We start from the raw sequence: 24,149 nt of genomic DNA on the forward strand, positions 1-24,149 counted from the left end.
GTATTGAAGAGAGGAAGAGAAGAGTAATGAATTAAAATCCTAGTTGTTTATCTCCTGGAATCTATAACCATTACAAACATTCTGGGAAAGAACACTGAAAACAATTTTATGACAACCACTGCTTTGAAGATCTCAACAAAAAAAAACCTGAACAAAATCCAATTTCTGTAACCAAGCTTTGCTGTGTGTTATTGTGCTATGGAAAGCCACAGGAGGAAAAAACCCAGAATTTCTTTTTTCCTAGTATTATTCCTAAATGTTCTCTACAGAATCTGTTTTTTAAATCTGGCAATGATTTCAGTTTCTCTTTCCTTTAAAATACCAGAATATCATATCTGTACAGCCAGGCCTTCTGCCACTCAAAATAAAGCTCATCCCCATCTGTGAGGAACCTCTCTGGGAGCTGAATATCCAAAATCAGAGTGTGTTTCCAGATCCCATTCACCATTTTCATCAGTAAAATGAAATGCTTTCAGTGCCAAGGGCCCTCTTTATTTTTGAAGGTGGCAATGGAATATGGAGATGTAAACAAATGAGCAGAATGCAGAGTTGCCGTGGTCTAACGAGAAGACCATGCCTGTAATATTTGAAAGAACATTATCAATGCAAAGATGCACAAAATTCACTCTTAATATGAGTCTGACATTAAATGAATCAGAAGTGACAAAGGTATTATCAGGCAAAGACTTATAACAAAAATTAAATGACAGCTAGTTATAACCCAATTTTAGTATCTCCTCACTTTCAGCATCATTATTTTAAAAGATGAGAAGGAATTTCTTCCCTAAGAAAATAGAAATTTGAAAGAAAGCCCAAGTTTTTCAAGCAGACTGGAAATCCAGGCTGGTAGAATTAAAGATAAACTGATATAATTAAATAAAATATAGTTAAAATTAAAACCAAACAAAATATGCTGCTTTTTCTATTTGAAAATGCAATATTAATGGGTTTCTTTTTCTTCTCATACAACTTCAAAAGCAGTATAACAGTTCCTGTAGTAAATGCTTTATTCTTAAAAAAATTACTTTCAACAGTTCAAGAATATCTCCAATTCCCTTTATTACATAGTGGAATAAAAGCAGACACTTTAAATTACTTTGGTTTTAGTAAGAAAGGTGAAAAAGATCAGCCAACCAGAATTTATTGATATTTTTCCTGCAGTTAAACAGCAGGGTCAAGAAAAAAGAAGACTATCAGCATTACTAAAAATACAGAAGAAAAACTATATTATCTTTTTTATCAATTTACTATATGCAAATCTGTAGTAATTTAATGGGAAGCTGGACCATGTAGTTCAGTATTCTTAAGAAATGCTACTATACATGTAGCTTCTAATGACATAACTAAATAAATAGAACTATAAAACCAAATTCAAAGTCCATAGCACTATTTTCTAAATGAAAGAAATATACTTTAGGTATTTGATAAGTTACAATGTTAAAATAGTTATTTATTACAGAAATAAGTGAATGTTCTAATAACTATATTCCCAGACTTACAGAATCATAGCTAAGACCTACTTTGAGAGGAGTGAAATTCTAGTGAGAGATGAATGAATACAAAAAAGGTACAAAAAGTAAAGGCTCGAACCTTAAAACCCTTTCAAGTACAGCTCAAAAGAAAGTAGTTAGGGAACTGAATTCAATGGAACATGAGTTAGCATGGATAACTATAAGAAGTGAACATTTTAGAGGAAATAAAATCACAAAGCTATGAAGTAGGTGCAAAGGATCTAAAATCAAAATTGTGAGTGTAACTGAACAAAACTACCCATCCCTCCAGCTTCTAGTTGAAGGGAATGAGTTAAGTAAAGAGTTCACCAAGAAAGAAGCATCTGTGCAGCCAAATTACTGATCAAAAAATACCAGTTGTTATAGAGGTTGCTGGAGAAAACTCAGTAAACAGCACAAGCCAGGTAAGAGGCCAAAAGTTCCATTCTGCTTTTATAGAGAAACCTTTTTATCTTTTAAAACAGAGTTACAAACACCAGACCTTTAAGAAATATTATACAGAACAAATCAAAATTGGGCTTTTGCTACAAGCAAAACCAGTCACACATTCCTGCTGAAATGGAATAGTCAGAATTCAGAAAGACCAGTATAGACTACTAATTTCTGCTCAGCTTACTGGTTTCTGAAATTCAGCCTCTGAGAAATAACCTGTGTCATTGAAAAAAATGGAAGTGCAACATTGGCATTCGGTTCTGGATTATATTTGCTTATGCATGTGCATGCTGAGGAAGTTTTTTTAATTTATTTAACCAGCGAATAACCCTTTCATACTTTCTGAGTAGTTAACTTTCATCACAAAACAGTACCTTTCAGTGGCTCTGTAATTAACTAAGATGAAAAGACTGAGCTGGGGTTTTTTTCTGTTTTGGGTTGGTTTTCTGGGGGAGCTTGTTGGAGTGTGGGTTTTTTGTTTTTTGGTTGTTTGAGTTTTTTTGTTTTGTTTTGTTTTGTTTTGTGAAAAGAATGCTGCTTAAGAGTTGATAAGGCAAGAACTAAAAACTAATGAAGTATTTTGCTGTGGAAAATGACCCACATATTACCATTATCCCACTACTTCACATCATTCATGCAAGCAAATTACCTGACAATGGAATTGTGAATCATTTTGATGTGTACAAACCACATGCCATTGCAGTATGTACATACACAGCTCAGTTTTACCGCCTTGATTTTTCACTGGGTTTTTCAGAAACATCAAGAAACATCAGTTACTGAGACTGTGCAAGTACTAGACTGGGATGTCAAATTTTCCACTGAGTTACAGAGTTTAAAGAAGAGTTTGTAAAATAGATATTATTTTTGAAGCTTGCAATTTTATTTGTTGCACATTAATTAGCTAAGTTAAAGCACTGATACATTTCACAAAGAGGGATGGACAATCACAACTTTTTTTATCATTGAAGAGACCTTAAAAACACAGACTGTGTTGTATGTGTTTTCAGTTGGAACTTTTATGTTCTAAAAATTAAATTGCAATAAAAAAAAATTTAATTATTTTATCATATGTACATAGATAAAATTTAAAAGATTTTTAATTAACCTTGAAAGCTGTTGTTCAACAATAAGACCTTGGAGGAGCTAATCACTGCCAGACTGGAAAAAAAAACCAGAACTAAGCAACTATGCAAACCAATGATCATTAAAAGATGACATAAAATGTTTGTTCCTTCTTTTGTAAAAGCCCAGTTATTATGGTTCATTTTGGGATGAGTAGGAATGCAGCTTCTGGCCCTCATGTGGGTTGTGCATTTCTTAAAGACTTCCCATTTTTTAAGTTACTTGAAGTGTAATTTAGCTAGGTACTTGTACTAAAAAGTAAGATTCAACTGGATTTGTGCTATGGAAATGTACATGACTAAAATGAAAGTAAGTGAGTTATTTTCTGAAAACATGACTGACATGATTGCTGGCATTTCAATCTTGCAGGGTCCCTCAGCAGCAAAACTGACTAATGTTAAATGATGAAGGTTTCAGATATGACACTGATGCGGCCATATATGAGGTATATTATAGGTGGGAGGTTGTAGTACAGCCTGACTTGATGCAGTTGTTTACTTATAAACTAAATCTTCAGAGGTAAGCTGTTATTAAAAAGTAAATTCTAAATGGACTGATTTAGATTTAACTCAAAGCACTTGAATATGACTAATTTGTGAGCATATTTTCTGTATGGGAGTTCTACTGAAGCAAAGATTCTTACTAAGCCTTTCATTTAAATTAGAAGAACAACTTCCCCAATAAATTAAAATTCAGCATCTTCAGTGAGATAAATTTTGATCAAAGCAAATTGCAACTCCAGGAAATACTTGCAAAATTGCAACAGTCAGTATTTATCTTCTTAAATAACATCTTCACTTATTAAATACAAACATTTGAAACATAGACTCCTAATGGTGGGCAGTTGAGACACCTCTTGTCTTGCACTGCAAATTAAACTGGATTGTGACTATTTGCCCAGTTTCTTATCCATGGAATTGTTTGAAAATTCACATCCAAAATCTATGTTTGGCCACCACTCGATTTACTTTTCTGAAAAGGTAAGTCTATTTGAATAAAATCTGGACTAAGAATAGCAGTAACATAATTCATTTAATAATTGGAAATTACTGTTCTAAATGCTCCATCTGAGATGAAAAATCCAATAAATGTAAATGAAACTGCTGAAAAGTCATATTAAATCTGAAAAGTTCCTCAAAACATGAATGCAATTGAAATATATATAGGGGGTTTAGAGAAAAGAGATTTTAAAAACATAATAATTTCTGCAATATCTTTTACTTTTTCCCCTATTAGGTATGGCAGACGGAGACACGTATGACAATAAAAATGATAAAATACAATAATTTTCTGCTTGAATTAATTCAGTCTCCTTGAAACTTTACAACAGCTAGAAATAAGAATAGACTTAAAGATTATATTGAGATTTCACAGTAAATAATTTCTAATACCAACTCACCCCCCCCTCAAAATTCATCATCTTCTCATATAAATAATAATTTGGACTTGCACTTTTCTTAAAATTGTGTCAGTTTTTTTGGGTTCATTGTAATTCATCAGACACAAAAAGTGTCCCTGTCTACATTCATAAGATAGAATTAAATGGGATTGTTTTCATATTTAATAAGTAAAGAATATTACATTTTCACTTTGTTTTAGTAGATAATCCTAGATTTTGGAACACTCAGGCTTATGCTCTAATGAATAGTTAATAAGTTTCAAAGCAGGATTGTTGTTTCTCCGATGAAAAATGAATGAATCAATGAATCAGAAGAATTTCAAACAACAGTCAATATCTTCATAACCAGGGGACTCACCTGGAATGTAAATAAATGGTACATAAACTTGGATATTCCAACTACAAAATGGGAGAATGAGAAAAATGTTTCTCACCCAGTTTCAAGAACAAATTGCAATAATTTCCCATTTTGAAGTTTTCTGGAAAATACATCTGCTCACCCTCAAAACTTAGCCAGGAATGTCCATCCCATTTCATAGAATCATATAACCATTAAGGTTGGAAAAGACCTCCAAGGTAATCAAGCCCAGGCCTTGACTGATCACCACTTTGACAATTCACCACAGCACTAATTGTCATGTCCAGTCATTCTCGAACATTTCCAGGGATGGTGACTCCATCTTTTCCCTGGGCAGCCCATTGGAATGCTTGACTGCCCTTTCAGTGCATGAATTCTTCCTGATGTCCAACCTGACCCTCCCCTGGTGGAACCTGAGAGCCTCACTAGTCCTGTCACGAGTCCCTGGAGAGAAGAGACCCACCCATCATCTTTCAAAAAGAGCTAAACAATCCCAGATCTCTCAGCTGCTCCTCACAGTCCTCACTCTCTAGACACTGCACCAGCTCCACTGCCCTTCCCTGGACATGCTCCAGCACCTTGGTGTCTTTTGGAAGTGAGGTGCCCTGAACTGGACACAGCACTCGAGGTGTGGCCTCACCAGTGCTGAGTACAGAGGACCAGCACTGCTGTGGTCCTGCTGGCCACACTAGTTTTGATACAGGCAAGGATGCATCTGCTTCAAAAAGTTCTGAAATAAAATACTTTTTGATCAGCTTTTGATAAAAGTAAAGGGTAGTTTCCCTTCAGCAATGACATTCCATAAATAAACAGTATGATTTTGAAAAGTTAAAGCTTAGAGGAATTTATCAGGAATTTGCCCATTAAGTCTAGCCACTTAGATATTTAAAGTAGGAACATAGATTACTTATATTTTATCTGTAGCCAAAATGGAGAAATTGGCATCTCTAGAGGTTATTTACTAATGATAATGGACTGAGACTAGAGCAACAATGCAGACAACCCAAGCACCTTGAAGCTTTTGCCTTCAACACCTGATCAGCAATTCAGCAATTGATCTGAATTTCATCTAAATTGGGAAAATCTTGTTTAGAAATCTCACTATAACCATGTCAGAAGTAATTTAAGTTTCTTACCCTTAGCATTTTGACTGCTTCATAGGGTACCACATTCACCTTTTAAAGGCAAGTTCCCTGTGCCATATGTAAATGTGCATTTATTTCTGTTCTCTTTGCCATTACTGTAACATACTGATGAATTGTTATGAGTATGTGAGAATTGCTGCTGCATTCATACATTTTAGTATGTTGTTTTATTTATGCTAAGGAGGCCACAAAGCAGCAGGACAATCAACCAGATTTTTTTAAATATCTGCACTATAGTATTTTTACTGTATTGGAATTAGCATGCCATTGATAAATTATAATCAGATATTTAGATAAGTGTTTTTGTGCACCCTGTAGAAGTTCATCATATGCAAGTACATAGTATGTATTTATAAAGTTTTCAAATGCTTCCAAATATTTCTGAATATGTGCAAAAATTAAAATCCGTGACGAATCCTTATGTGTATTTCCACAATGCCAAAAGAGGGATATGTGGATGTAATAAATTTTGGTGCCTATTAGACCAAAATGCAACAAAAATATTAGCAACTCAAATTATTGAAAGTCTTTTTATTTTTCAGATACTAGAAATAAAATGAAGCTATAATATTAATTCCTTACAAGGTCGTTAAATGGTTTCTATTTGATATTAGCACTAGTGATTATAACCTATTATGAGTTCCTGTTCCTGCTTTTTATTAATGTTCTGGTTTTCTCTCTAGAAGTAAATTACACAGATGAATATATTTAAACCTGGAATTAGGTAAGTTTTTATTGCAGTTTTAAATGGAAATTCTGCAGCTGTGAGTGGAAGTGTGAATGTGGAACAGTAATTTTGTCACTTAATATTCTCACCTTCAAGTCTGCATAGCTGTGAAGCTATGCTTTTAATTTAGCAACAAAATGGAAGCAGGTGTATTTCAAACCAATTAACTGCAGTGACTGCAAGCCACCAATGGCTGTGTTAGCAAACATGAGCCTATTTGTTATGTGTACTAACCACGGCAAAGACAGCCTTTTCTGCAGGAAAGGAGGAGATACTAAAGCATAGAGTAATATGGGAAAGTAGGCTGAAATATGCGTCTTTTGCCAAAGACTCAGATGCTTTTTTCAGGCAAGAATCACAAGAGATGTGCCACATACCTTGCAGATGCTGTAGGAAGAGGGTTTATGGCAGTAATTTACTGCTAGATCTACCACTCCATTTTCAAGGTGGGACTGAGCTGGTCACAGAGCAATTTATCAGTGCCAGTCTCAGCTGTTCCTTCTACATCACCAAGGAGCAGCATGCAGGACTCAGACTATGACCACAATTCAGATTACTCGGCAAATGTTGCAACAGTCCAGCTCTGCTGTGAGTCTTGTGGGCAAAACCTTCATCTTGTCTTTGCTCTTTTACTGTTTGTGAGTCAGGAGAGACTCAAAAATCACACTCTCATCACTGCTGCAATACAACTGCCATAAATTCATCTTTCACATGCCTATCATAAATTCAGACTTTTAAGATTTAAGCTCTTTCCATTGCCTTGCTATATAAGAATGCATGTCTAGCTCAAACTAACAAAGCAGGGTTTAGTGCTGCATCAAAATTCAGTGCGGTCAGCTGCCAGAGAAACCTGTTATTCACATCCTCTTCAGGATTATATACATTATATTCAGGCATTTTCAGAACAGAAAACTAAATCCTGGGCACCATGACAGTCATGCCTAGGAAACAGACTGTCATACAATTTGAAAGTCATCATGAAATTAGTTATTTTGCTTTATCATTTGTAAGTTAAAAACACAGAAAAATATATTTCCTTTCTCCAACTATCAACAAAAGCCCATACTAGTTTCAGAGACAGTTTCAGAGACAATAAGAAAATCTTTTTTATTTTGTCTTTTCTTCAGATAAACTGTAAGAGGTATTTCTCTATATTATCCACTTAACAAACTGTCATGATGCTTACCACTCCAGCCTTTCAGCTTACACTGAAGAGAACGTGACTGGGAAAACCTCTATTCTTTTATTCTCACACCTTCCAAAGGAATATACTTTTAGATTTAATCTTCCTTGTCCTTTAGACTCCCTCTGGCCTCTAGACATCACTGTAAGTAAAATATTCTGGTTTTTCCGGCACAATATTCCCTCTGCTCCTTTTCCTGTTTTACATTAAAATTCCATTTAGTATCTATATAATTTTTTGCATTAATTTTTTGTCTAAATGGAATTGTTCTGAGTTACTGTTAGATTTACTGTCAAGAGGAAAAAAAAAGAGAGTGTTTTCATTAAAACTTCAAATTCAGAAATTCTAATTGTCTTTTCCTTTCTTTGTAAATCTAAATATAAACCAGGGAGAAAAGGCCAAGAATGACAGTGACAAGTAAAAAAATTGCAACTCTAAAAAGCCTGAAAACAGTTCTGACAGCTAAAACATGAAACAAACTTGTTGATAGATACTCTTTCTGCACAATATGCTTTATCTATTTTCCCTGATCTACACTGAGAGTGTAAAAACAGATTTAAAAAGTAGTCTATCAATTGGTAATGCTGCTAGGATAAAAATACCAAAAATAATACAATTGGCTTGCTTGATATGAAAATAAATACTTTTTAAAAAACTATCTCCCTTTGATGTTTGGTGAGAAGAGACTTTCAGATGCAACTACCAAACTCACCTCATGCTTTCAACCAGAAATTGGGACAGGAATTTTTCAACTGAACCTAGCATTTGTCTACTTCCAGCATCTTGCTTTGATGAACTTGGAAGCATCTGGGGTCATAGTACAATATTCAAGTACTTTTAAAATTTTCCATGCTGCTGTTATCTAGATCTCTGATCAACACAACACACTTTGCAGACAGTGATGTAGATAAAGGACAGGAAAATACCCTTTTACATCATAAGTAGTGTAACTTGCTGTCATTTCTATCACACTTTATGAATCAAATTGCTTTAGAATGATGATACTTAAGGGAAAGTTCTCTACTTGACCTAAATGACATTTTGGCATTTGTAAAGTGATAAGGCTGCGTGTAAGGACTGGAAGGCATTTGTTTGTACATGATTGTGCATGTGTGTCTGTGAATATGTGTGCTCTAATCTACTCTCTAGCAGTGCTTTTCTAGCATACTCACAAAATAAGGTTCAAATGTTTTACAAATCTGACAGCTTCAATGAAAACTAAGGTATATGCTAAAGAAGAGTTACCATAAAACTGAATTCTAATGCTTCTTAAGTAGGAAGAGGTAGATAATCATATCCCACTGTACCCATTACTGATATTAGTATTGTCAGGATCAGCACAAGTGCTCTTCAGGTACTAAACCAGTAAAATTTATGCTATTTACATTCAGTTCAGTTTAACAATGACTGTAACATATGACATCAGGAAGCACGGACACGTAGGTTTAGTGTGGGCTACCGGCTTCACCATGATAAGTTTCTGAAAAGAGAGGATCCTTCCTCTGACTGCTTTACCTTGCTAAGCTCATTCATTCTATCCTTTCTCATAATAAAGTGTGCTTATTTATGCGGCTTTCTCACCTTCCCCTCACTGTACCAAATTTCAGTCAAAAGTGAAGTTGACAATACATCCCAAAAGCAATTAACCTACATGCAAATGCATGTAGTGATCTCTGGCTTTTTTGTCACGATACCCACATTTCATTATAACCAATGTGTTATAGCTTAAAAAAAACCCCTAAAGAATATAAATAAAACTACAATGAAGAGGACTGTATCTAATATGTTAGTAAGAACTAAGATTATAAAGAAAAAAAATTTACTGAATTTATCTTAGATGACTTGTGACTAGACATAAAAAGGAACTATTTGAGTGCTGCTAAGGCTTATTCCTCTCTGATCATTAAGTTCAAAACCAAATCAAGTTCAAAAACCAGTTAATCTTCAACAGATGATATAATTAGCTCTGAAGTAAAAAATGAAGGAAATTCCACATTCTCTATAGCCAAATTATTTCCCTGTTCCTCTATTCTTTCATTTAAAAGATTTGTGTATTTTTGGTTTATTAGTTGGCATGAGGTATTTTGGGGGGCTTTTGGGTTTTGTTTTTTTTTTTGTTGGTTGGGGGTTGTTGTTTTGTTTTGTTTGGGTGTTATTTTTGGATTTTGGCCTTTAACTGATAGATAGCATCCCTTGTTTTACAACACATTGTTTCTCAGGGCCTCAAGACTGATATGAAATTCTCTTTGAGATTTTTTTTCTTCAAGCTGCACAGCACCAACTTCGCGCTTCCTCAGAAATAATTTTTCTGGACAACTAATCATTCCCATGGCTGTTGGTTCTATCCAGTTGTTTACTGAACAATGGTACACCAAACAGGACTAAACTCTTTGAAGAGGACCTTGCCAGTGTGGAAAAGGTGAGAAGATCTTCAGGGCCTACTCCTGTTTACACATTCTAGCTTCATATTTGATTTTCTTGTTTCACATGATGCTTTTGACCTTTGATCAAAATGCTTTCTAAATCTTTTTTTTGGGGGGTACATTCAAGTATTACTTAGGATTATTTTGAGGTTTGAAAATTGACCTCTACAAGTCAACTTGATTTTATTTTGCTGTTGTCTTTCCCTATAACTTTGGAGCAGGGGATGTTTTAGTTTGAAATAATTTTAAGACTTCTTTTCAGCTTCACATTTTCTGCAACACTTCTCACATTACTTTTTCAACACTGTGTCATCCTTAAAATCTGTGTATTTTTTTTGTACAATCTTGATATTTTCTTTTTTTTTTTCCCCAATGGATGTTTGTCTCCGAAGTTAAAAGTCTTTTGAAGTTAAAAGAAACAAGAGGGCCCCAAATATTCCAAAATGTTGTCAATGTTGTCACCAGGCCCTATGCATTAGATAATTCATTTTCTTTATCAAAAGCCTAATATGTTTAATTTTTTTTTTGTTTGTTGGTCAAAATTACCACATAGGTTATTTGCCCTTTCTTCAATACCCATTAAGTACAAATAATAATTTATTTTGTATCTCAGAGTAGTTACATAGCTTTTAGATGCATCCATATTTATGCCTGGATATTGAGGTTTTTTCTTAATTCGATTTTTGTGAGATAATTTTTTCCACAGATAATTTCATGTCTTTCATAGAATATGCGTTGATTTTTACCACCTCTTACTTATAGAATTTACATTATTTAGTCTGAATTTTTAGGCATTTCTATCTATACTTCTTAAACTTCATAACGCATACATATGTACTTTCTGAGCCTTGAGCAAAGCCACATTGTAATACACAATTCAAATACAAACTCATATATATATATAGATGATATTTTTCCACAGCCAGAATAATGGCTTATTATGTTTGTGTCTTGGTGTGCTGAATTTAATGCTGTCAGACACTGTGAAATTTAAACTCATCATTAGCCACAATGAGGATAGGAATTTAAATTCACAATGTAGGCTGAAAGCTGCAGGCCATTTTTTTTTTTTGTTTAAATATTTTTTTTCTGGAGTTGCTTTTTGTGTGCAAAATTATTCCTAGCTTATAGGAGTCTGCTATGAATAAGATTTGAAATGTGTTGCAGAGGAGACATTATTGGAAGCTATGTTTTTCACAGCTTTACCTGCATACCTGCTTTATAAACTGATCTAGGGAAAACAGTGAAGTGCAAGATGTTACTGGTGGTGAGCTAACTTTTCCTCTGAGTAAGGCTTTGAATCAAACTGTGACTGCCACAGACTCAAACAGCCCTCAAACCTTCATGTGAGGCTTTCTGCTACTTTCCACCTAAATTTAGAGTCGATTCATGTAAGTTTGTAAAGGATGATGTATGTCATGACAAATGCTTCTATAATCTCACCATGCAGTTTGTGATTACTAAATAAATTAGCTTGTGCTTAAAGTTGGGATAAAAATTTGCTTAAGGTTCAATAAAAAGAAAAAATGCCACTTTGTAGGGCTTTCTAACATAATTCAGAGAAAATGAAGTGCACTTCTGACATGCATTACATGTCTTACAGTAAGAGGTACATCAGTTTATTCTTAGTGAAAAGTCAGATGCCAACAATATCTCCTGAAAAAGTAACAGTATTTCTCCTATTCTGAAAGCTTTAAAAATTGAAATCCAAATGATTTCATCTTCTAGCACCCAATGAGAATACTGCTCCAGGACAAAGCAAAAATTCTTTGGCCTGTAGTGTCACCATTATAGTGTGAGTATTTGGAACCAAATGCTCTTTTTTATTGAACTGAAATCCTACAGTGTTCCACAGTCTGACCCTTATCTCACACAATATTTTTTTCCAGATATAAATAAACCACAAGCAAGTTCTTTAGGGCAAAAAAAAAAGGAAAATAGGAATGTTGGAGCTCTTTTATGATTCACCTTTCCCTCCTGTGAGTAGTTATATCTTAAAAATAGAGATGGGTCTGGCTGCTGCAATTTAAATGTGCATTTTCAAAACTACAAAGCCTGAGGGCATGTGAGTGTCAGACTGAGCTCAGGTTTAACTCAGAATGTTGCTACAAAATCTGAACCCAATTGATACCCAGTTCCTGCATCAAAGCCTTCTGAAAGTTTAGACTGTGTTTTCCAAAGAAGCTGTTTTGGTTTGATTTAAAAGTTAGCTTACTAGGAGTGGGGCAATTTTCCAGTGAGCTTTGACCCTTCTCTAGGTCATGTGGATTTGCCTGGTGTCATGTAATTCAGATACCTCAAACTAGAAGCATTTTAAATTACATTTGTAGACTTTACACAGTCCTTCAGCAGGAAACATGGAATATGATTAGGCATATGATGCAGAAATTGGCAGTTTTTCCTAAAAGCATTAATTCTTACATTGGCCACAAATATCCAATAGTGGATATTGGTGTTAATCTTGGTGTCAACTGTTTAACCTGAAAATCAGATTCACTCGGTAAGTTTGGACCAGCCTCTGGATTGAGGATGCTCTGTACCAGAACAGGGAAAATGTTCATTCACTAACCTTGAAAAGCTGCTGGCTGCATTCTGCAAAGCAACAGCTCAGACAAGAAAAGAATCAGCTTTAAAAAATAAACCCTATTTAATAGAATTAAATGGATTACAGCCCAGAAGGAGAAGAAAGGATTAAAATCTGTCTTCTCTTGTAACTGATGTTATCATGAAAAAAAGGGAAAAAAATAAGTTGATTACTTAAGGAGAGTTATTAAAAAAGTATGGATTACAGAATGTCGGATTTTGGGCTGTTTAGATGGTCTGGAAAAGCCCGAAGATGGCCTTGGGCCGCCCGCGCTCCAAAGGACGAGAAGGGACTTCAGATCTTTTCTCAGTCTCGGTGTTTATTAAATGCTTATCTAAAAGATTTTCTCTTGGCCTGACAGAGTTCTGCTCAGCAGTCAGCCATGGGCACACACTGAGAGCCCCTGGGGCGGCCACCTATCTTTATACTTGGAGTTACGTATACAATATTTATCATTTTTCTCCAATACCCTCTACTCTTATTAACCAGTGTTCTTTTAGTAATGCCCAATCCCAGAGTGCCAACATCACCACAGAAGATGGAGGCCTAGAGGAAGAAGAAGAAGGAGAAGGGCACGCCCCAATTCCTCCATCTTACTTCTCTAGACCCCCCTGTACAGGGATCTTAAACCCTTTGTCTCACACTCCAATTAACTTATCCCTTCACCATTCACCCCAGTGAAATCCTCCTATCCTCATACTGATGTCATCTCCCATGTGGGATCAAAGTCCAGCCACCAGACATTTCTGGCAACATTCCAGGACTCCCGAGCCCCCCAGGGGTGGTCTTGGTCACCCTGCACCCCAGTCCTGAGAGGCTGAGATCCCACAACAGAAAGGTTGACTCTCTAGGTAGGAGATGATTTTCTTCTACCTTTATTGTGAAAGAGTGCTATTTATCTGTTTGGGTGGGCTTTTTTCTCTTCCTTTCTTTTGCCTGACTATATGCTGGCTTCTTCTATTTCTCAGTCTACAGAACAGGCGAGATAAGTATTTTTCACTGAAATGAATGTTGAGGAACTGACTATGTTTTCTTGCTCTGACAGAACTCTCTGCACATTTGTCTGTTTTTTTGGTTTATTCCCATTTCAGAAAAATTCCTTTTACCAAGACTTATTTCACTTTACATACATTTCTGAGACCAATTCTTCTTTTGCTTCCCCACAATTTTAAGTGCCAAAAATCAAAATCTTTATTTTGCCAATAAACTGTTACTATCCTTAGGTTAATGTATTCTTCCAACAGTCTACACAGTCACCTCCAGGCTGGTGTAAGTACACAATGCTTGGAGTTTTAGGTGGCTAGGTGCATTCTACCCTTAAATAGAATATATAAATTTATTTAAGCAATGTCCTGGATAAAAAAAAAAATTATTTGTTCATTTATTTATTCTCACCATTTGTGGACTGCCCATAAAGCTTTCATTTCATAGAGAGGTTTCAGTCAGATGTATAAATGTGATTGTAATCAGCTCTGTAGGTGTACTTCCAGAGCCATGCCCTGACAGGTTGTTTTGTCAAGTGGTTAGACTACCACAATAATATCTTTCAGTCTGAGCTCCCTTAAAGGCAAGAATAGACATTAAGTGCTAAATAAGCTCATCAGAAACCTTATTCATCACTGGAGTACATATTAATGTATTCATTACTCAGGAAACAAAGAAATCCTATATATGTGATGCATTTTTGTTACTGACAGATGACGACAAAAGATTTCAGGTTCATTCAGTGTTCAGGATACCAAGAATTTGTCATATCTGCTTAAAGGATTAAATTTTAGTACCGCATCAAATACTGTATTACTGTGGTCAGATAATAGGGCTCCATAAGCCACCTTAAAATGATTAAATGCTTCCCTTCATCTTATGCCACTTCACTCTCCAAACTCCATCTGTCCTGAACAGCAATCCACCCACTGAACATGTAAAATCCAAAACCTTCTATCCCATTCATACTGAAATTCCTATTCAGTCTCTCAATGCACTAGATATAAGTCTACTGTAATAACCACATATATCAAATAATAAGTTATTTTTCTACATTTCAGTACTTGTTATAAATATTTTATTTCTACTTCTCCAACCTAATTTGCAATTCACATATATTTCCTCGTAATTCTGTCATATTTCCTTTTTATAGCCATAAGCCGTATTTCTACTTTATCATTTCCTTTTAACTACCCTGGAAGACCTTTCCATATTTCAATTACCTGCAGACTCCCAGTCCTGCAGCATAGTCTTAAAACAAAACTGAAGTATTGATGCACTCCTCCGCATATTAATTCTGATTATTATTAGAATACTATTGGAGTATAGGTATGCTGGAACCTTCTGAAGCTTCCTTGACACATCAAGGCTCTCATCTTTCATCTAGTGAAGTCCATGACTGATCAAAAGCCAGACTGAACCCACTGTAAGCATATACTTCAGTGTAATGAAAATGATACTTGCAGCCTTTCACATACTTTTTCCTGACAGTGTTTTGGTGTAAAAGTATATTTGCCCTATATACATCCTGCTATTAATCTGAGAAAGCTACCACAGCATGTGCTCTACTGTCCTTTTCCAACTTCCATTTTTCCACATGATCGTGCTATTTGACAAGGAAGAAAGGTCTTAGAAAGTCATAATGACCTGCAAATTTTTTATGCCTCTTTTGTTTCTCCCAGCACTGCAAGCAACAATGTGCAGACCTTTGTACAACTGCAATTCCCCCAGTGAGAATTATTTCAATGTTTGAAATATGGGAAAAAAGTGCTTTTCAACCAATTAGATCAGGTCATACAATACAGATGTGGAGCTTCATGTATCTGAGAAATTTGTGTTTCCAAAAATTATGAAGTGGTTGACCTCTACAGAACTAAAATCTTGGTAAAACTATAACTAAAAAATTTCTAAGTAGCTCCTTATTTCTTTTTAGAGAAAAAGTATTACTGTTGTCATGTTAATCATCATAATATAAAAAATTCAGTTCTATCCAAGTCCTGGGCTAAAAGAGACTACACCACCCAGATATGCAGCACTAAGAACAAAAATAATCCAGAAATTAAGTAGTAGTAAACAAGAATAATTCAATTTACTTAAAGGTAAGTAATATTTTCCAAACAATTTAGGCTGGGTTATTTAGAAAAAATTATGTAGCTGATTTGCAACATCTAGAAAACATCATTGGATTTAACTGCAGAACAGCAATGGCTTCTGAATGATGACCTATCTAATTTAATTTGCAAATCTATTTTTGCTTTGCCTTTTTAAAGGATGATTAATAAACATAAAAAGCCACATGTGCAAGTATAACTTATATAGAAGCTATGTAAACCTGGAACAAAATAAATTATTCTATGATTTTTATGGGTCTCAGAAGAAGGGTCAGAGATAAAATCATGTTTAAATAAAGAACATTATAGAAAAGTGAAGGAATTACATAGATCAAAAGATCTTGTAGAGACAACATGAGAATTAAATTACTGTTTCTTCTCCTCTGAAATCATAGAGAAATGCCCTTTTAAAAAAGCAAAATGTTTGTAAAATTTGGATAGAAAAGTATGAGTTGAATGAGAAAAAAGAGAATTTCTGTTAGTGTGCATTTAGCCTTAACTAAGAAACCCATCTTGGAAGACAAAACAGAAAAAACCTCATTTACATTGTCAAAAAAAGTAGGTGCAGTTTGACTAAAACTAGGTGAATTCCAGGTTCCTTCATCCTTCTTATACAGCTGCTAACTACAAGTTTGCTTCAAGGAAAAAGAGAAAAAACCCAAACAAACTATACTAACACAGCCCTCCAGTGAAGGTTTTTATATAGGTTTATTTCACAGCATTGTCTCAGGAAAAGGTATGCTGACCTAAGGTATTTTTAATCTTTCTCAAAAGTGCTCTGGCATGATAAAGCTGCCTCATGATGTGTGCTTGCACTCTCAGGAACAAGGTTCACCAGTCCAGTTCTGTTTCAAGAGTATCTTCCAGAGGTCTTATTCCAGGTAAAAGAAAAATTAAATAAAAGCAAAGGGAAGAGAATTTTAAACGAAGATTTAAATAAGAGAAGTAAAAATCAAACAGATATTCTTGTTCTATAGCTGCAGAGAGACAGAAGAAGACCCTGTGGAGCTACAGATGCTTGGAACAGCAGGGTGAATATAAAAAAATGGAGAAAGGTTTAACCATGTGCAGAAAGAAACCCATGAGCCTGCCAGAAAATGAGCTTCTTATTACCACTTGTTTCCCCAGTTCTTTAACAAAATGTTCACTTCACCAAGCCTTTCTCTTTCCTCCCTCCAAATCCCCATGATACATCCTAAACTTGTTGGCAGGAGGCATCTCTGTGCAAAAGGAAAACAGACAGTTGCAATTCTAACTGCTCTCTCTAACAACATAAAAATTTGAATCATTTTTCTTCTTTCTTTGAGTAATAAAGCAGAAAAGAGCTTATGCAGTTAAAAGAAAAAGCAAAACTAGCAATGTAAGGAAGAATAAGAATTTAAATAAAACAGCCAATTGCCTAATTTTAAAGTGAGAGACTCTTATTATACAAATATATAACTGCAATATCTCTAAACCAAAAAGTACTGCTTCTGATTCTGATACTATATTTTTCTTATCTGGGAAATAAATTGATATCTGGATTCCTACTCTGTTTCTACTATACCTTTCTACAAATAAAAATTTTACAAAAAATAATCAGTGAGAAGCTGTCAACTTAATCTTTCAGATTGTTCTAATCAAGAATTTCTTAGACTGACTTATAATAGACTGCTTTTAAAAGCTGACCATTAACAAACATTCTTCTGAATGCAGGAAAAATAATATACAAAAAATCCTACATTGCCATGGTAGTTTACAAATGCCCATAAGTATACTTTGAAAATTAATGACCAAAATAAATAATTTATTGGACACACTCACAGTGAAGTGTTTTCAGAGAGACACTATTGATTGCTACAGAAGAAAAGAAAACAATTTCATTGTAGTACTACCCTTAAATAAACACATGTGAGAGATTTATCTCCAAATAAGTACATCTTATTTTCTCTTTTTTATATTCAACTTTTATTTTATTTCTTCTTCCATAATTCCTTTCCTATATTCACCCCAAGGCACCATGATAATAAAAAACACAAGCTTGAGAAAAATAAACTAAAGAAAAAAAATTCTGGTTGATGTTTGACATTATGATTTCCTGCCAGGTTTCATCAGTCTCATCATGCCATGTGGAGTAACACAGTCTGATTGATGTTGCTCACAGGGACTCATCACCTTTCATGTGTTTGCTGAAGAATTTAAAGGTATCACACAATCTTTGGATAAAATTAATTCTTATGGTGCCAAATATTTGATTAAAAAATAATGATCATGACATCAAAAACTTATGAATGCATTTCTCAGTGGTGGGGATCTAATTCTTAGTGCCATTTATAAGTTGTTTTATTTTTTAACATAAGAGAGACACTTTGAAATCTCCTGTGTCAATTGTACATTTAAGATTAATTCTCTCAGCATTTAGTATTATGACCAAGTTTGAGCCTTAGCAGGATTCAGCATGACTCTCTTTTTCCACGTTATGCCTGATGGGGCCCTGCTTGCCTGCAGATTGCTGAACACCTCACTGCCCATGGAGAGCACTGAATTAATTTTAATTCCTTGTTTTGCATTGCTTGTGTGTGTGACTTTCGCTTTACCTATGAACTGCCTTTATCTCAACACATTAGTTTTCTTTTCAATTTTCGCCCTTCCAGTTCTCTCCCCCACCCACACCAGTGGAGGAGTGAATGCAAGGTTAAATTGCTGGCGGTGGTGAAACTGTAACAGTAACCTTAATTTCATTATAAACTAATATACCCAAGTCAAGGCAAGGTTTTTCAGCTGAGCCTCATGAAATCTTAATTCATATGGAAGTTAGACTTGATACTTTGTATACAGAAAAAAATAAAGGCTACCATATATATAATATTTTTTAACATTTTGAAGGAGCGTTACCTAAACAAATGGTACACACACCACAAAACAATACCTAATGGTAACATATAAAGCCAAAACACAGTGGTAAGTGTGACGTGTACCACAGTTGATCCTGCAGAATTTAAATTTAAATCTGCCTTTAGAGGAATTGATATTTAGATTATGCAATATCTTCTGGTTGGTCAAACAATCTCTGATAATGAGAAGATGTTTTCTTCTCCAGTGGACTAAAATTGTGTAGAAGATCGATAGTTTAATTACTACTAAAGGTATTAAAAAATATATGTTTACATGCATTTAGAATCTGTATTATTACCTTACCTGTTACTTTCAGTCTGTCAGCTCCAATGACAATCTCATCTTCATCTGCAGAAAACAGCACTCTTCCACTGTCACTTGCCCTCACTTCAAATCTCTTACACTGAGCTTCCACAGCATCAGCCCCTGAAATTAAGGAAGGGATCATTACATCTAAGGTATTTTGTAAGAATTAATCATTGGCATAAATTGAATATCCAAAACCTATTGAATACATGATGATTTATGAAAATATTTGGCTTTCTGTAAGCCTGATAGATAACTTGCATTATAAAATACTGTTAAAATAGTTTACAGAAATAACTATGAAAACTTCTATTTCAGCATTATGTGGAAATCAACACTAATATTTAGAATGTACTTAAACACTGAGATCTTGAAATGCCAATTCAGACAGAGCTTTCTGGGGTTTGTTCAGTCTAAATTGCAGTTTCCTGCCAATGAACAAATAAAGATAATACATGACCTTATTCTATTAAGACACACAACTCAACACAGCAGAAAACAGTATTTTTCATTCAGTTCTATTGAAAAACTTAAAGAGTAAAATAACAAAAACAACCCAACAAAACAAAAAAACATGGGCTAAGATATCAAAATTTATGTCATATTTTATGAAACAATATTCCCAAATGACTCAAAGTTCAAAATCCTAAAATAATTGTGGAATTGGACAGATATATGGATTGATCTAATGGCAATGAAGACAGTTTGCAGGTACTAAGACTTTAAATTCACTATGCTTTTCAATTTACAGGTCTTATTCTTACTCTCCAGTGTTTTGTGTACTAAATTGTTTCTGAAAATTTTATTTGATTAATAAGTGAAAGCAAACATCATTTCTGAAAATGGTGTTGAAAAGCCACCAACTGCATATGGCAAAACAAGACATAAGGCAAGATACATTATTTCAGGGAATAATAATCTGAAATTTTCTCTATGATCCCTAATTAAACTTGTAATGCATCCCTGGCATAAATCTACATGAGTAAAAATTATGTGGAGGGCATTATGAATAAATAAATTTATATATGTTATCTCAGTTTAATAATCTGGTTAAAAAGTTTGTAAAAAAACCTCTTCCTGCATAATATGTATTTATTTTAATATGAAAATGCATAGTATCAAAATATGTAATAAGGAATATAAAAACTGTGATAATGAATTTTGGTCAAGGAATTGCCTTAGCAGTTCATAATTTAAAGAATCAGCTATGGGATCAAAACAATTCCTCTTACTTTTATATGTTTGTACTGTAAAAAATAATTGGCTATTTTTGATTCACGATGGAAAAAGAAAATGAAAAAATCAAAATACTTGTGATGATGCATTTTGTTGAATTTAGATATGTTTATTCTGTAAATGTGCAAAATGGTATTTTTTTCCCCACTCCCCTCCCCCACTGAAGTCTTTTAAAATGTGTTAATCAGGTTGTTGGCTTTGTTTGGAAAAAATATAAAATCTTTATAAAAAGAGGGGCAGATTTCAGATTTCAGATGCAGATGTTTGGGCATGCCCTTGTCCTGCAACCATAGTTATGGTTCAGGAAACCAAAGGATAATTACAAATAACTTAATACTAAAAAGTTTCATCTTTATTTAAGAGCTGATGAGAGCTTAGCCACCTAAAAGAAAGTGGCATTATAAGTACTGTGACATTACTAATTTACACCCATCAAAGTTGTTAGCTGTGTAAGGAAAAGAAATTAACAAAAAAATGTGTCAGAAATCAAAAAGAGAAAAGATCTGCCACATTCTTAGTCATTATATATCACTCTAAGTGACAGCCCATGTTTCAAAAACGGCTTTTAAAAACTTGAGATGTATTTAGGATAATATAGGTTTTCATTAAAAATGACTTAAATAACAATGGTCTGGAACTTTGACTAAGGACTGCATATATTTTAGATGCTATTTGTGCTGCTCCAGAATCACATAACATAAAAGTACACCTAGAATTCAGCTAGTCCAAAATACCATTACAGGAAGCAAATAAATTTTAATGCTAAAATAAATGGGTTTTTACTTCATGTTTCACTCAGGACTTAATAGTGTATTACTTGGTATTCCTTATTGCTGAAATGGTAGTTAGCGTGTTCAAGGCACTTGAGAGATTACTAAAAAAACATAATACATGTTACATTTGTCTCTTTGACATAGAACCAGGTGTGAATGTAATAAAACTGGTTTAGAAAAGTTGAACTGCCTGCAGAGTACTCAGTGCTATCAAAATGGAATTCTGTTTCGTTTCATTTTCATTTCCCAGTTGAAATAAGAGCAAGCAGTTGCATTTGCAATGTATTAAGGTATTATCTTCTTAGCTGTAAAGCAAATTGCTGTGTTCCAAAACCACTCTACCAACATACACGTTTTATAAAATGTCTGAATTTTTAATGGTGCTACTAATAAAAACAATGTCAAGTCTTAGAATATTATGCATGAACAAAGGAAGTATTTTGAAATTCTAATCTCAAACTTGTAGAGCCATCACTATTTTCAGCAATTCATACCTGCTTGAATAATGCATACTTCAGTCCAGAGAATCATGTATGAAAATCTATCTTCCAAATTCTATTTGGAAAGGTAATTTCTATCAAATACATGGCTACCAGAAAAGCTGTTTAGCTTTGCTACTTCTTACTGTATTGTTATTCTACTTCATCCTAGACATGCAATTGGCTACATAACAGCTTTAATCAGGTTCAAGACATGTCTATGAAAAACTCCTTTCTCATCTTGGGTTCAGGAAAACTATTAACTTGTAAATTCAGATGTATAATGCTCAATTAAATTATTGTGTTTCTGTGAAATTCCTTTCATTTAAATTATATAGATGAAAAATATGTGTATCATATTCATATATACATGGTATGTAATGATGGTTTATAACACATGCTTTGTGCACAGCAGTTGTATAATTGAAATTATCTTAAAACCAGCTACATTTAAAATGGTACAGAGCCTAAAATTGTACATTTTAACTGTAGTGAAGACACATTAAATGAAAATTTTGGGCAGTACGTGCTGTAAAAATACAGAAAATTATGGTTCTGTAATCCAGATAAACAGTAATAGAGACTAAATTTCAAAATAAAAACTATTTTGAATTTGAAGAGAGTTTGACTTACTAATTAAGTAATATAATAATATGAAAAATGCATGTTCTAATATTTTTCATTTTAAAGTCAATGATTACTTACAGTACTTCATTATTATTATTCAGCAATAATAATTAGAACCATTGTTTGCTGTGATAATAAATAGAAATAAGAACTCTCCAGTCTTACAAGGTTTAGATATGATTACAAACACTAGCAGTGTCTGATTTCTCAATCACCTTCCACGTCCATCTGGCACACAGCAAATTCAGACACAGAAAAAGATAAAAAATCAACAACCTTAAATTGAATATAGGGATTAGAATTCAAATGGAACTACCACAAACTGATCCTTGTAAATAGGAAAAATGATAAAGTTTCTTCTGGTTCTTCAAGAAAAATGGGTTATTTAAACATGTATTAAATGCAGAGTTTTATGCAGAGTCTGGATGACAAAGAAAGTTACTTTTATGAGAATGTGTTGATGCTTCTGAGATTGGCAATTAAATAGATAAATTATTGTTAATAAAGATTCAACACTCATCTGGGTCTAAGATCAATTTTTGACAAGTATACACCTAGATACATTTTTTTAATATTCATAGGAATTATAAATATTATGGTATTTTGGATGGCAGAGATCTTAAAAACTTTTCAGTGAATGCAAGAGCAATTGTGCAAGTGAAGGATTTGTACCAGCTGAACAGAACAGAAGCACTGAGGAGTTTGGAAAAGAAAAAGAGAATTTTCAGCTGGGAGCAAAACTTCTATACAAGCAAAGATTCTCAACAACCAGAACATATTCTGCGTTCAGTTTGCTGAGGGAAACTGAAGGGAAGGGATCATCTTCATTATATCTAAAAAGTGTGAAAAGAGAAGGTAAAAGATCCCTTAGCTCTCTCTCCATAGTTGGTTCTGTATGTAGAGATGTCAGAAAGCTACTGTTTCTTGGAGAGGTTGATCTTCAAGGTTTCCTATTCTAATTATCATCTACTCAGGCAAGGGAAGCTGGAGCAAATGCTGGGTGAGAAGAAACAAAGCACATACTTCTTACCTTTTGTGGAAGTGAACAATAACATCTGTCAACGTAAATTATTAGAATAGGAATAAGGCACACATTATTATAAGAGGAAACTCAGTAGGACCATGTCAATCAGGCGGGACACTTCCTTCACTGTGACCTACAGACCCAATACTAGCCATGAAAGATTAGTGATATTGGTCAAATGACATCTGACAGAAAAGTTCTGCTCTCCCAAGCTGGTTTTACTTCTAGGAACTTTGTGGAATCCTAGAATCATTATGGTTGTAAAAGACCTCAAAGGTAGAACATTAACCCGGCACTGTCAAGTCCACTGTTGATATGGTATATCAGTTTCACTGCAAAACACATCTGAAATATTGTCTGTCACCTCTGCAATAGATAGAATACATCCTCCCTGCAATCTGTCTTCCTGGTGGATCTTGACATTGGAAGTTATGTTCAGCTGTGTTTCAGCTATGAAAATAGGATGTGGGAGTAGCATACCAGCAGCAGCAGACAACACTCTCCATCCTGCTTCTAGATGAGGCCACAACAACTCAAGAGCAATTCTGTCCTTTTCTGTCTACTACCCCTAACATATGGTAATTTCCATGAGACTCAAAAATTACATGGCTGAACAGATCAGATACAGCTGTTCATAATTTCATCAGCTATGAGCTATACTCATGGGGGAATGAAAGCAAAATGTGATTCTCTGCTTCTTGAATGTTGTTTGAGCTTTAAGTCAACACATTTATTTTGCTTCCGTAATGGTTAAAAGGATGTGCATTGACTGTAATTTTAGCTATAATATCTTAATTGCTTATATGGCTCCTTAGATAAGAAAGCCATACAAGACACAGGAAGATATG

At 34.2% G+C, this 24,149-nt stretch overlaps 1 protein-coding gene across 1 annotated transcript in view; it reads right to left on the minus strand.

The window, feature by feature from the left end:
- The window catches only part of SGCZ (sarcoglycan zeta), a 363,437-nt gene that overhangs the window by 25,768 nt on the left and 313,520 nt on the right, over positions 1 to 24,149 (minus strand). Inside the window, exon 5 of the mRNA XM_054294674.1 lies at positions 19,160 to 19,282. Coding sequence (XP_054150649.1) covers positions 19,160 to 19,282 — 123 coding nt within the window. The remainder of the gene's footprint in view (positions 1 to 19,159; positions 19,283 to 24,149) is intronic.

Source organism: Melozone crissalis, unplaced genomic scaffold (assembly GCF_028551555.1).
Source record: "Melozone crissalis strain CALT ecotype California unplaced genomic scaffold, PUWL_Pcris_2 ptg000006l_1, whole genome shotgun sequence".
NCBI classification, from domain to species: Eukaryota; Metazoa; Chordata; class Aves; order Passeriformes; family Passerellidae; genus Melozone; species Melozone crissalis.